The 14,536-nt window shown below is 37.2% G+C and overlaps 1 protein-coding gene across 2 annotated transcripts; it reads left to right on the plus strand.

Annotated features, from left to right (window-relative positions):
• The first annotated feature begins 4,030 nt into the window (after nucleotides 1-4,030).
• Nucleotides 4,031-8,183, plus strand: LOC120333681 (E3 ubiquitin-protein ligase DTX3L-like). 2 transcript variants are annotated; one of them, XM_078120523.1, is made up of 4 exons: nucleotides 4,031-4,161; nucleotides 5,662-5,822; nucleotides 7,046-7,242; nucleotides 7,831-8,183. In XM_078120523.1, the coding sequence occupies exons 2-4, from the start codon at nucleotides 5,730-5,732 to the stop codon at nucleotides 7,898-7,900; spliced, it is 360 nt and encodes a 119-aa protein (XP_077976649.1). In that variant the 5' UTR covers nucleotides 4,031-4,161; nucleotides 5,662-5,729; the 3' UTR covers nucleotides 7,901-8,183. The 2 variants fall into 2 exon arrangements, with proteins under 2 accessions (XP_077976649.1, XP_077976648.1); XM_078120522.1 differs by lacking the exon at nucleotides 4,031-4,161 and adding an exon at nucleotides 4,421-4,560.
• The last annotated feature ends 6,353 nt before the right edge of the window (nucleotides 8,184-14,536 follow it).

Genomic DNA, 14,536 nt, shown 5'->3' on the forward strand with positions numbered 1-14,536 from the left:
TGGGGTAAATCATTATCTGATAAGGCGAATCTGCTTTAACGGGTTGTGCATTTAGTTGTCCTTTTGCGCGATGTGTTTTTGACTTTGATGGTGGCATTTTTCGACGTAATTAATCTAATTCTAAATCAACAATATTCGGCCAAAACACCGCTGGTTGCTTTAAAAAGACCCTCCATGCCAAAATGTAAGTTTCTCATGTGAAATAGGTTTTTGAAACAGTTTGCAGAAATGAATTTGACTACCTTTGTTACATTTCTATATGTATCTTGAAAATCTTTCTTTCTTCAAACAACGAATGTTTTGAATATTCCAGATGGAGAAGTTTACCAAATGATAACAACTTTGCTGTCTATCCAGAAATATCTGTATGCAATATTATATGACAGTGCTATGCCTATTTCATGCACCAATCTGCTCATGCCTATTACTTCCATTAGCCCTTTTCTTGGAGTACGTATTTTTGTTTGAGTGTCACAAATCTTTGTGCTGCAACGAGTGTTATCTTCACTCCATCCGCTGTTGGTCACAGTGAGAACATAAAAGTGCCATATGCTAATTCGTCACCGTCCGAAAACACATACAGTTAATTAGGAAGGTCCACTTGTATTTTCAAATTTTAGATATCTTGGAATTGTAATGTTAGCTAACATGGATATTTCTTGCGCCTTGTTATACTAGCATTTACTAACATCATCTGATAAAGGTTAGGCTAGCTGACATTTTCTATAAAAGTATCTTTGTCCAATAAAACAGCTCCGAATAGATGATTTTCGCGAAATTTGTCGGCTAAAACTTGATTGTATAACACCACAAGTCAGGACTAGATATACAGGGTGTCTCAAAATATGTATATATACGCTTTTATTTTGATTTGCTTTTCAGGTACTCATCATAAGGCGTTCATTTCTTTAGAAAACATAGTATGTATAGGCTACCTAGTAAAATTTAGATGTTGTTTGCATTTTTTAACAACCCACAGCATGACAAGGAGATTAACCCAAAAAATGAGAAGCAAAATTGCTGATTGGCAAGAAAAGACATGTAAATCAGTAAGGCCAACTTAGCTCCTCTATAACAGAAAATTTGAAATTAATTCAGCTTCGAATGTTTTCCTCAGAGCGCCCGCTCCTTGATCTTCCTGGTCTCTGTGCATCAACTACAGATCCAGCCATGACACATATAAACCAGCGGAAAAACTTTAAGGGGGAGGGGGGATCTATAGAGAGATTCTTCAAGATATTGTTATATATCAGTGTCTGCTACCGTCACCCCTGAATTACCAAATCTCAAGTACCTCTTTCATACAAGTAAAGTAATCCAATAACTTCACCTAGGAAAATCTTACGCAACTCTTCATTTTCTAACGCTGAACAACAACGACAACACTGTTAACATTAGCACACATGATTAAAAGATCGTTCAAGAGCCAGAATAACGCCTCCGTATAGATAACGGCTTAAAAATAAATGTCTGGAGTAGTTTGTGAACGTAAAGAATGTATTGTTTGAATTAAAATTGCATAATCTAATAAGTCTAATTTTTAAATTTTAATGTCTTCAGAAGGTTCTTCATGGATCGGCCCTCCTGCAAATCCAAACCATGAATATTGAATATTTCCATGGCTATATCTTTTGGTTTCAATGATTTAGAAAAGCTACGTTTAACCAAAGAATGGTTACTGCCACTATTCAGAGAAATTGGATTTGATCCGCGTTAGTCACCCAAACTGTAACTCAAATTAAATCAAATATAATGTGGGGAGTGGAATGTAATAAATGGGAGACGATAGTCATACTCATGAAGCCATGAAAGCTCTGAAAAAAAAAACAAGCCATGAAAAACTACACTGATTGCTAGATTGGACATTGCGGAATAGGTGATAAGTGGTTTAATATACAAACAAACGCAAAACCCTGACGGTAAATTCGGTGTGCGGACACTCATAAAAACAATTATCAGAAAATTTACCGGCGCGCGAGTTTCGTGCCCAAGCAGACACCGGTACAGGTCGCGTGCTATCGGATATAGCCTACGAATAGTAAAATGCCATTCGAATATTTTAATTTTCCATTCGCTATTGGATTATATTGTCGAGCCCTAGGTCGATCATGTTCAAAAAGCTCATTTCGCAAGGATAGGTAGATAAAAACGGTAGCAAGATTGGAAGCGCTTTTTAGCAAGAATTGGAAATTTTCTGGAGGTCCCAATCTAGTACCTACATACATCAACCCGCAGCCTTGTGTAATTTGTAAAAGTTCATCGGCTGGTTGAATTTCAGTTATAACGTAATATTCCTTCAAAAAAGCAATTTTCCGCGGAACACCTGAAGGTCTTTCGCTGAACACCAGTGTACCTGATTCCCCCCCCCCCCCCCCCCCCACATAAGTAGACATCGCCTGGCATTCCACAATGTAACCACGTGGCTAACCACCTTCAAAATTCCCCAACCTGGGGTATCCGATATCTTCATTGATATACACCTCAATGGGTATCTTTCAAAGCACAGTCATGCTTTGATCCATAATCCAGATAACCTCGGGGATTCCCCGTCCATTCGTTGGTTTTCCCTATGTGGCTCTCGTGAAAGGGAAATTTTTATTACAATTTATATTAATTATCTGTCTCCAGTAAAACTGTATAAATTCTCTTTTTCAATATTATACCTGATTTATTTATTTTTTATTGGCTGATCTTCGACTGTTGTTGATTTTACTGGTTGGAAAAAACAAACTTGACTTGACTCTGTCTACCTTGTTTATCAATTTATCGTAACATTCAGTTTACGCTGCTGCGGGATGGCGCAAAATACACATTTAATTAACAGCGCATCGCTGGCATATACCAGTAGATAGGTACATATTGAATTGGTCATTGGCCAGGAGGTTCCTTACATTCGAGTATCTTTTGTTTGATTATTTTTGGCCTAAACCTTTTTTGAATTAGTTTTTTTGTAATTTATTTTTGTGTGTGTGCTGGTGGCAGGGTGGGCGGGCACATGATATTTCTCATGTTTTTAACCTTTTTAAAGGTTTTGCTTGCCCTCCAGAATTATCCATTCAAAATTTCTGTATATTACAGTATTATGGAGTATTCGAATAAACTATATCTATCTATTTAGTAATTAGTAGTCTATGTCTATCTTTCCTTTTAATTTATCTTGCATATTTTTATTGGATACCGGTATCAGAATATGGGTATAGACTAATAGAACTGTAGAAAGATATAATAAAAATTGTTTATATTTAAACAGGCATTAGAATTGTTATATTTGAGTATTTAGTTACTAATCTGAGCAAAGTCAGAAGGTTGAGGTGACTGATTATGAATGAAGATTACATAAAACAAACAAATTCAACACAAGCCAGTTTGCTTATGACATCACTCGATAGCTTGAGAAAACAAAACATTCTCTGCGATTTCGATGTCAAAGTTGGTGACAAATCCTTCCGTGCTCATCGCTGTGTCTTGGCAGCCTCATCAGGATACTTTAAAGCAATGTTTTCAAGCAAAATGAAGGAATCTCGTGATGGTTTTATTGATATGAAGAATGTTGATCAAAATGGGATTTCCCAATGTATAGTTCATGTATAAACTGATAAAGGAGGAGCAAATTTGAAAATGGAATACGTTCAACAAATCCTGCAAGCATCCAACCTGTTACAAATGGTTAGTTTGACAAATTTTTGCTTCCATTACTTGGAAACCAATCTGTCTCGAACCAATTGTCTTTTTGTCATCAACTTGGCTCAAGCATACGATCGTCATGATGTAAAAGAACAAGCAGAACATGTGCTGATCACTAATTTCAAATCAGTAATTTCCTCCGAGATGTTCCCGTTTATTATCAAGCCAGATCTCCTGCGTTACATAAAAGTTTCAAATGTAAGTTATCAAACATCATGGCAAGCTATGATAACATGGGCAAGAGCAAAAGATGAACATGCAGAGAGATGTTTCGGCGATCTTGTAACAGTCATCAATATCCAGACTTATCCTTTCAAGTTTCTTCTGGAGACAGTGTTAGAAGAACCACTGGTGAAAAGTAATAACATTGCAAAGAATTCAGTCATCACTGTATTATTCTCTAATGTCAAGAATCTTGAGACGAATCTTGAGATTGACAACTGCTTCATGCTGAAGAATATGGCTGAAACTCATCAAGTACCTAATCTAAACGCAGTTAGCTATGTGTTAAATAGATTCATGAAAATCAACTTTGAACAACTCATTGAGAAAGGGGAATTCTGTGATATTCAAAAAAATGATATAATTACACTTTTCAAATCAGCAAACACGAAATATTCCTCTGAGACTGTTAAATGGCAAGCCGCTTTAAAATGGGTTAGACATGACATTCATAACCGAGAGCAATATTTCCATGAACTTTTCAGTCTCCTGAGAATGCATTGCTTTTCGCTGGAATATCTAAAAGATAGTATACGATTTGAAAATCTGGTTCAAAAGTCTGAAAAATGTAATGCTCTACTGATGAATGAGTTCATACGCCGCCTGACTACAAAACCCAGAGAGAACCCTTCTCAGATGCAGAACGCTGGGCAGGTAGGGTTGCGATACTAAAATATGAAAGTTCTAAGAATAAGTTCTATTAGAATACAAACAAATTTGGTCGAAATGATAACAACTTATTTTCTAAAATCAGATGTACTGGATATTATGTCCTTTATCATTTCAACAAAATTATCACTAGAAATGTGAAAGGTTTATTACACGATAAATCTATTCGAAAAGGAAAATAGTTTGTAAACCTATGAAGGACATTTGTGTACTGCAGGCCTGAGTGCTGATGCGCTGATTATTGAACTTGACCTAATTTAAAATAATAACATATTCATAATTTATTACGAACTCAAAAATGTCGTTTTTAAATATTATCTATAGATAATAATATAAATTCATTGATGGTGAAGATCATATGAGTCACATGCCCACCACCTCAACCAGGGTGCAATAAATTGCATAGGCAATGCCTGAATGCCGGAACGGAAGATTTTGATCCTTTTGAATATCAATTACATTGATTACATATCATTGGCTGGTTACACAGCCTCCTTATTGCTACTGAGCACAGGCATATTTGAAAGCAATGATGAATAGAAGTCCCTCAACTTGAGTCAATCACGGATCTAAGTGATAATTAGTTGAGTACAAATCTGAGTCATTTAGGATAGGATAGGATTCAAATATTTATCTCGGGGGAGAGGAAATTTGAGAGCAGACGGCTTAACCTTATGGTGAACCACGGCCTCTCGTCCAGTTACCATTCCATGTCGGGTATGGGATTAGTCAGTTACTTGTTTTGGGAAGCATGGACTTGATGGTGGAGGAAGCCGTAACCTACCAACGGTTACGTGAACCACCCTACGGTGGCGAGGAGTCCAGCAATCCTCGCACATAACCACCCTGCACGGGATTCGAACCCCTGTAGGGTAATCAGAGGTGCGGTGGCGAGCGTATCCCTAACGTGTAGCACGATGAGCCACACTGCTGCGCGCTTTCATTTAGATGACTCAAGTTACACTAAGTCATGATGACTTTAATTCAATTTAGTCAATGATTGATTTTAAAAAGCTTGGTAATCTTACAATATAAGCTTTGGTGGTTAATTTTACAAAGTTAATTTTTGGAAATCAACATTTGCAGGCACTTTCACAACTGTTACGCCTTCCAATAGCCTGAAAATCATTCAAAGACAGCCAAGCAATGGAGTCATGTTGGAAAGAGTTTTGGGAGAATCGCTTCCCGGCTACAAGCAATGGCAAACACGGGAACTTGTATTCTCTTTCCAAGCTGGGGAAATGATGGTGAGAAAATTTAAAAATTCAGCGCTCCGGAAGTATGTGCACCAGGATGGTACACAACCTGAACCCTAACCTGGTACACATACTATGTTCAGGTTGTGCGCCATCTTGGTGCACATACTTCTGGAGCACCGAAAATTCTCAACTTATATTATCTCTTAATTGTATATTCATGTTTATGCAATAACTAAATGCAGTCCTATTTTTATTCTTAGTCTCTCTGTTCTATTGTTAGTGAAATTGATGAGTGGGCAATATTTTTATTCTTGATCTGTCTGTTTTATTATTGATAAAATCAATGAGTCAGCATTACCAATTACCATTATCAATTGCAAAGAAAAGTGTAATAAAACAATTTAGTCCACTAATATTTGATAATTTTTCCATTCTCTCTTCTTTCATGATCCAAAGGTCCATATAATTCAGGGGTCTCAAACTCAATTTACCTGGGAGACGGAGTCTGAGTGAGTCCGGGTCGCATCAGGTTTTCCACAATAAAAGCATAGCTTAGAAAGTTAAATCTTCTTTCTCTATTCTTCTATACGCAAAACATAAATGTTAGTAGTTCCGCGATGGACCTTGTTAGTTTTCGGTTGTGTTTCAGAAATTCAAGTATGAATTAAAGAACCCAATGATCATTCTGATGACTTGGGCATCGTAGCTTAAAATTGCAGTAATCAAAAATTAGTCTAGAAATAGCAGTGATACCTAGGCTAAACTTTTCTACCAGTACTATTGAAAAACAGGTTGATGAATTTTTTGAATCCAAATGATTATGTGAAACATATACCCCAGTTTATAGACTTCAACTCGCGAAGCCACCTTTAAACTAAGCACTAAGAAATTTGCAATGGTGACGTATAAGAAACAATTTTGGGGGTCTAAGGTCGGGGAAAAGGTCCGTGGAATATCATGCTTACAGGTACGGTACTAGTAGGTTACCGTACCGCATATGCCTTTCGGGGGATAGATTATGAAATATTTTGTTTCGCTCTACGTGTCCTGATTATATATTAAATGCATCGATCACTCTAACTGAGCTGAGTGACTTACGGGCCGCACTAACATTATACTTTCATACCAAGACGGGGGCCACAAACTATTGTCCTGCGGGCCGCGAGTTTGAGACCTCTGATATAATTGATCTATATCTTCGAATTCCCTTACCCCCAAATTGGAATGAATATCAAGCCAAATAAATTGTAAAAATAACTTTCTATTCATAGGGGAAGCTATACAAAGCTCAAGAGTTCGTTTCTTACCTACCTGACTCGCATGAAGGATGGAAAGTTCGGTATCTCATAAACAAAGCTTTTCAAGCTGGAATACTCTTTGGAGTTGAAGAAATTTCACAACAAAATGGAAGATTAATATGGAATCCTGACATTCCCAGCAAAACCAACAAAACAGGAGGAATTGCAAAGTAAGTTTTTTTACTGTTTTACATAATAATGAAAATTGTCATTGAAGACTAATAAAAATTATGTAAAACTTGCCAGATATTATGAACTAAACTACATGCTTATTTATAATGAAGATAATGACCGCCGCATCTATGCACTTCAAAACCACGAAGTTGAATATGAAGAAAATATAGTGTGGTTTCTTTTTAGTAGAAAAAGCTCCCAATGCTTTGAATTTTATCCATTCCCACCAGACTGGCACTTGTATATAATGTTATTTCACATCCTCAGCATAACAATGACTTACATATTATTTGTGCATTCAGGCTTAAATAATAATGCACCATCTGATATCTGTCAGACTAGAATAGGCCTACTATTTATTGTGTATCACTCATATTGTCAAATGATAGATTTTCAACCAACTAAGCTAGTCCTGGAAAGGTAATTTAATTTGCTTTTTATTTTTACTTTATTTCAATGTGATTTTTCAATAGCCTGAAAGGATTGACATGGACTCTGATCTGACTGGAGATCTAACATATCTAACCTGTGTAATCAATAAATAACTGATGCAATACCTCTAAATTTAATCTTGGTTTTTTTAGCAATGGATATCCTGACTTGAACTATTTCCAGAATCTGCGTGATGCTCTGAATGCAAAGGGAATAGAGTAGATAGTGTATCTGGACAGCTTATATAAAATACTATTCTCGCATCATGATGACCCAATCTATATTAAAGGCAGTCATTGATATATAAGGATCTACTATTTGTTCCAGATCTGCATTACCCAGCCAATTTATTACACACTGGGTGAGGTGAGGAACATTGGATTTAAAGCCGGTATTTTTCAATACCACACTTTTAACACACGCAACTTATCGACGGAAAACTAATCATATATTATAGCGACATTTTTTTTACTACATTTTATTCAACTAAGCAGTTAACATTCGCGGTTGGGAAACACTGTTTTCTACCTAGGACACGGAAATAATACCTATTAGTAAGTGCCGGTTAAATCGAACAATAAGTGTTTTTATGCCGCACTCTTCTTTTTATGGTTTGAATAAAATTACTTACACTACGTTGGTTATATTTTGATTTGGTTTTAATGACGATGTAAAGCATGTAAAAGTTTCGATAGTGTGTATGCAACACTATGATGGTCGTATATCTACTGCTCGTGAGTGTATATTACCATCGAAAAGAGCGGTTATCCTGTTTTTTCCCGTTTGTGGTCCTTTTTCGGCGCTCCCGAAGTATGTGCACCAGGATGGCGCACAACCTGAACCCTAACCTGGTACAACTACTATGTTCAGGTTGTGCGCCATCTTGGTACAGATACTTCTGGAGGCCCCCTTTTTCTTGCCATGAATGAGTTTAAAATAAAATATATATCAACTATACTACATACCAGCTTGCCAATAATTTACGGCATTGCTGGGTGATATACTTTGGCCTACCTGTTCTTAAATATGAAGTGGATACGCTGCTGTCGCACATAACGACCGCTACTTTTACTTTCTTCATCGCTTCGAAGCAACTCTTATTCTATCTAATACCTCCAAGCAGTTATCGGTTGGTGCTTGTCTAAGTTCGTGATGGAATTGGTATAAGCACGAAATACACAAAAAAACAGATTATTAGCAATTTAGATATCTCGCTAAGTCAAAAAATCAAAAGAGCCAATATAAGACAAGAAACAGCTTCAGTATTGACCAAAGAATTTTTCAAGTGTACCGTGCAGAAATGATATGGTAATATTGTATAGTAGCAGTTACAGTATATCCCGTGATATGCAATTTCTTAAACTAATACTACCTAAAACGTATACTTTGTTTTCTTCAATTTATTTCGTGTCCATTCATTGCTTTGACAATTTTCAAAATGTCTGTGGTTTGCTATATACAACTAGCTTTATATTCAGGGCTGCCATCGATATGAACCCCAAAATAAGGACATCAGGGGAAACATAATAATAAGATAAGAACGAACGAAATGTAATACACAAAATGTATTCATAATACTTTGCCTGAAAAGGACGCTGTCTGTCTAAATATCGGAACGTTAAGTAATCTTTTGGCGTACGGGCAGGGGCGGATTAAGCCCCTTTGGCGCCCTAAGCACTGAAGACTTTGGTGCCCTCTCATGTGTAATTTAATTATAAAAACAATAAACGACATAAGTGTAATCCATTAAAAATAATCACAACCAACAGTAAATAAAACAACTTTTACGAACATTTTTAGTTTTTTCACTGTTATATATAGCCGATATATATGGTATATCAGCAAACACGCAATATCGGACCGATATATATATATATCGGTTGAGCTCTAATCCTGAGGGTGTGTGACAATAAAGATTCATGCCTCCAGTCTCAACGTGAATCGAAATACCGAAGCATACAAGTCACAACTGTAGTTTGAAATTAGTCTACCCCAGGGTGCTTCAAGGTTGCTAGGTTGAAGAACCGCAAAAGCTTTTGAGGAGGTCTCGCGGGCCGCAAGTCGGAGAAACCCCCAAAGTGATCGAAATATCGCTAGTTTACTTAGTTCAAATTTAATAAATAACGAGAGTTTACCGTTCTAATCAGACTATTAGCCTATTATGTTGCATGGGTGGCGTTCTTTTGAAGAAGATATACAAAGCCTTCAGTTATTTTAAAGTTAATTCCCGAGAATTACCGTTGTATTTTGCGCATCTCGCGTTTAATGTCGCTTCAAATTATTTTCTTTCGTGACAGATATTACGGTACTTGAAGTTAAAACAGACACTGTGTGATGGGCAAGGAAATACGTTTTCGCCGTGTTTTCCTTATGTCACATTTCTTGCGACACTCATTTTATTACGAATTGTTATATTGAGTAATTTAAAAACGTGCAGCGTGAACAAGCTTAGTGCCATCGTCAATACCAACCAAGTCCGTCTAAGTTGGTATTTCGGGACCTAGCTAAAAAAAATGGATTGCGCGGCGTTAAGTTGGTTCTGCGTTTCGTCACTAATATCACATGGCCGACCCTTGAAAACAGAGGAGTGTTTTTACTGAAATAAAGGCACAAGGCGTCAGAAAAAGGGGTTTGAATCTCGGGATCCCAACCCCACTTGAAATAGCAAAAAAAAAACTCGGAAACGTTCCTCCATTAGATACAAATATACGCTAAAATTGATCTCTGAGCCGCACGGAATGTATCAGCATGACAGGGTTTGGACCACCCTGGTCTACCTTGTCTCCCGACTTCGCTAACCACTAGATCGTTGAAATACGACCGTGGAACCGCCACATAGTGGAAATAGTTCATTGGTCCAATTGTTGAAAAGAAAAGAAATTTTTTAAAAAAGAAAAATGCAGCAACAAGGAGAATACTAGGAAGGAAAAACAACAACAAATTAAGAAAACGATTCATAGACCCATTTCGTGTCCAATAAATGAGTCCCAGTGTTTATTTTTGATATGATACTTGAAGACGAAAAATAGCCGAATATTTTGAAGTTTTAGTCGTCTGGTGAATTCGTAATATTTTAATGAACACCGATAAACTATATAAAATTCTGCTTTAAAATTTCTGTGGTGCCCCTCATTGCTTGGTGCCCTAAGCACGTGCTTATTGGACACGTAGTGGACATAACGATCGTTTCAATATTATGTTGTTCTTGTTCTTGTTCTTTGACACGTTTTTAAAAAGTCGCTTTTCTCTTCGAATACTGGACCAATTGCTTTGAAATTTTCAGTGGTTAAAGATTAATTTTTTCGCTAGAAGGCTATTACTTTTGTTTATTCTTAAATTTTATATGAATCCTATGAGATATGATATTTCATACAAAATTTCGTGGTATTTATTTTTACTCATGGGAACACTGTTTTACACTTATTTCAAGCGGTTTCGCGATCGATTGTCTTGCTCAGTACTACAGCTACTGTAGGTCGGTACTGGTAAGTTGCCATACCGGTACCGTAACGCAGTGAAATTGACTTATTCCTTCCGCGGTATTACTAATGCTGCAATGCAAGTTTTATAGCCTATCGTATGCGGAACGGAATTTCAGACCTACAGGTTCGGTACTGGTAGCTCAGTACGTAAGTACGATACTGGTACTGGTGCCGGTGTCTTACCACAATGAAATTACCGTAACTTATTCTTTCACGGTCCTTCCAGTGCAGTAATGCAAGCGTTGTAGCACTTGTAGCCTACTATATTTGTTTATTTTGATGAGAGTCTACTGGAAACAACATAAAATTTGAAAGGGAAGAATTGTTCTGTGATCAATTATCTGTCCTAAAGTGTAAACAACATAAAATTTGCAAGGGAACAACTGTTCTGTGATCAATTACCGTATATGGCCTACAGTGTACAGGTAAGATGCTGGCTGACTGCTAACCGGTACTGGTAGCTCAGTACGTAAGTACGATACTGGTACTGGTGCCGGTACCGGTGTCTTACCACAATGAAATTACCGTAACTTATTCTTTCACGGTCCTACCAGTGCAGTAATGCAAGCGTTGTAGCACTTGTAGCCTACTATATTTGTTTATTTTGATGAGAGTCTACTGGAAGCAACATAAAATTTGAAAGGGAAGAATTGTTCTGTGATCAATTATCTGTCCTAAAGTGTAAACAACATAAAATTTGCAAGGGAGCAACTGTTCTGTGATCAATTACCGTATATGGCCTACAGTGTACAGGTAAGATGCTGCCTGACTGCTAACTCAGTACCGCTTGACACGTTTTTAAAAAGTCTCTTTTCTCTTCGAATACTGGACCAATTGCTTTGAAATTTTTAGTGGTTAAAGATAAAAATTTTCTCCAGAAGGCTATTACTTTTTTTTTCGCTATGACGTCATCAAAATTATGTGACTCTACGTGTCCATATATTTGAGCATAGCTCTCTTGTATTGTTTAATGGTTAATCCGGCGCTGCATACGGGGCTTACACAACAACAGTATCAAGAACATGCTAATTGGTAATGTTCGTGTATCATGCTGACTGGCTGAACGCCAATGCGGGACTTTTTGCTGACTGGTCGGTACGCCGGGACAAGGTGTTCAAAAGTGGGACTAACCCGCCTGAAACGGGACGTATGTTAAGCATAGCCATATGGCACCGCTTAGACAAAATATAATCGAGGCAACAACGAGTTGATAAAAAGTATTTACCAGGAGGTTGTGAAAACATATTGGTGCTTTGGTTTGTAACTATGATGTCAGAATAGGTCTCATGGCGTTCGCTCGTTTAGCGGAATCCCGATCGTCAGTTCAAGTATTTTGATAAATGCTGGATAGGCACGTAGCAGATAAATGGAAATTCCTTTTTTAATGCTGCAACTACACTTCAATTGAAGTTAAGATTGTGGGATTGCAGCACTCGTTTCAAAATATTGTTTGTTTGCACTCGTTCGTCTGGGAGAACTTAGGGAGCAAAATGGGAGCACAACGATGTTCACACTTGTGACAGTTTTCAACGTCTCGCCTCCTGAAATATTGAAAAATCAGACAGCCTACAAACTGAATTTTCTTTGGCCTGTCCGGTAAATGCCGTCACATAATACAGTATAACGATGCTGCATTACAAAGTATATGTAAGGCGGGACTTCATTCAGGTTTAGCAGTAAGTAATTCTGCCACTAAATACGATACTCTCTTTGGCCATTATAATACGGGATTGCTCTACTACAGCCAGCTTATCTCAGTCACAACTTGTCTTGTTAGTCTTAAGTAATTGCCTATTCCAACCGGGGAACAATTCCCACACCAACCCTTCAGAGAGAAATTTTGCATTTGCTGTAGTACTACTAATATTCTAACTTTTTTTATTTTATTACGATAATACTTATACGTAGGGTTACCATATTTTTGTAACTTCGAAACGGGACGCCTCCAAAGACAACAACCTATTAGATGTGCTTTTGTAACTTTGTCATTTCCGATTTTATTACATACGCCTACATTTAGAGATATCCCGGCTGTCTTCATTGACCATAACTGTCATCGAGAGTTCATGCGCATATTCTCTGTCCAAATATCCGGTTCAGTTCGAAAAATAGGAAGGAATTGACGTTTAACGATACTTATAATTTAAATTTTTTACCGGTAGCATTTAAGAACTTGGCAATATTTTGGCATTTCATTGGTGAATGAATCGATTTAGTCTAACTCTCCGTGCACCCAACTTTCGTTGGGCAATTTGGCATTTGACTCCATTTATATTCAGCTTGGCGAAATTTTTTTGTCTTCATATTAAATACTGTTCACTCTTGTATGGGACTTTTTATAAAATTAAAAAAATGGTCTGGGAAACAATTCCTATTTTTTATCACAATTCCTATCTTTCATTATAATTTATTGATTTTACACGTAATACGTTCGCTAACAATATATGGGGGAAACAACGGAACAAACACAATACGCATTCACCTTCAGTAAGTATGCCAGTATACGCAGGTATACGTAAAAGGTTAAATTCTATGAACAGATTTACAGTGTTACAAAGGCAAACGTAAAAAAACAATATTTCTCGTGTCTTGAGCTATTTTAAGCTAAAACATCAAAATGGTTTTTGTTCGATAGCGGCAGCATCAGGCGCGGCCAGATTGAATTACCCAATGGGCCGGATTTGAGTCGCGGGCCGTAGTGTTCCCATATCAGGTCCATAGACATTCTGATTTTTAGATATTGCAGGAATTAGAATCCGAGTAGTACGAGCCAGACTTTGGAAATCATCACAAATGTAAACATCGTTTTGCTCTCACTTTTTTCCTCAATTTCTTTCAGATAGACAAGCGTAAACAAACAATTTTGACAATTTTCGACGTCTGTCACGAATATTTCAAATTCTAATTGCCGAAATAACGAAAAATCAGAATTACAGACTGTATACACCAGTGGTGTATGCTTTTCGAGCATAGGCCGGCCCCCTTTCCGATAGAATTTGCCCAGGCCTATTTCCACAATTCCTCAATGCTGTATAACGGTGGGATATATGACCTTGTGAATATCAAAATTGACTCTGAAAGTCCTGGTTCAAATTTGATAACCAGGGCAGCCTCCCGCAGACGCAACTAGGTTTGCTGGACTACAAAATTTGCTTAACCAATTATCTGTGAATACGACGTTTGGGTAAGAAGCCATTCGGCTGCTGAATTATCCATGTCCATGACGTCACAAATCCCCAATAACTAGCTTGTTCGAGGCGAACAACGCACGTGATAAGATCAATAGCCAAAAATTTCGTACCTGCAAGTGCAACTAATAGAAAGCTTATGTTAATTGAAGGTGCGACCCGTGGTTTCACCCAGTTATTTGTATTCA

This window comes from Styela clava, chromosome 15, assembly GCF_964204865.1.
Source record: "Styela clava chromosome 15, kaStyClav1.hap1.2, whole genome shotgun sequence".
NCBI classification, from domain to species: domain Eukaryota; kingdom Metazoa; phylum Chordata; class Ascidiacea; order Stolidobranchia; family Styelidae; genus Styela; species Styela clava.

What these genes read in the sequence shown, in the direction of transcription:
- LOC120333681 (XM_078120523.1), top strand. Translation starts at nt 5,730, where the DNA reads ATGTTGGAAAGAGTTTTGGGAGAATCGCTTCCCGGCTACAAGCAATGG. An exon ending in TCCAAGCTGGGGAAATGATG is followed by an intron (nt 5,823 to 7,045) that starts GTGAGAAAATTT and finishes TTCTATTCATAG; the next exon opens with GGGAAGCTATACAAAGCTCA. An exon ending in AAAACAGGAGGAATTGCAAA is followed by an intron (nt 7,243 to 7,830) that starts GTAAGTTTTTTT and finishes TGGTTTTTTTAG; the next exon opens with CAATGGATATCCTGACTTGA.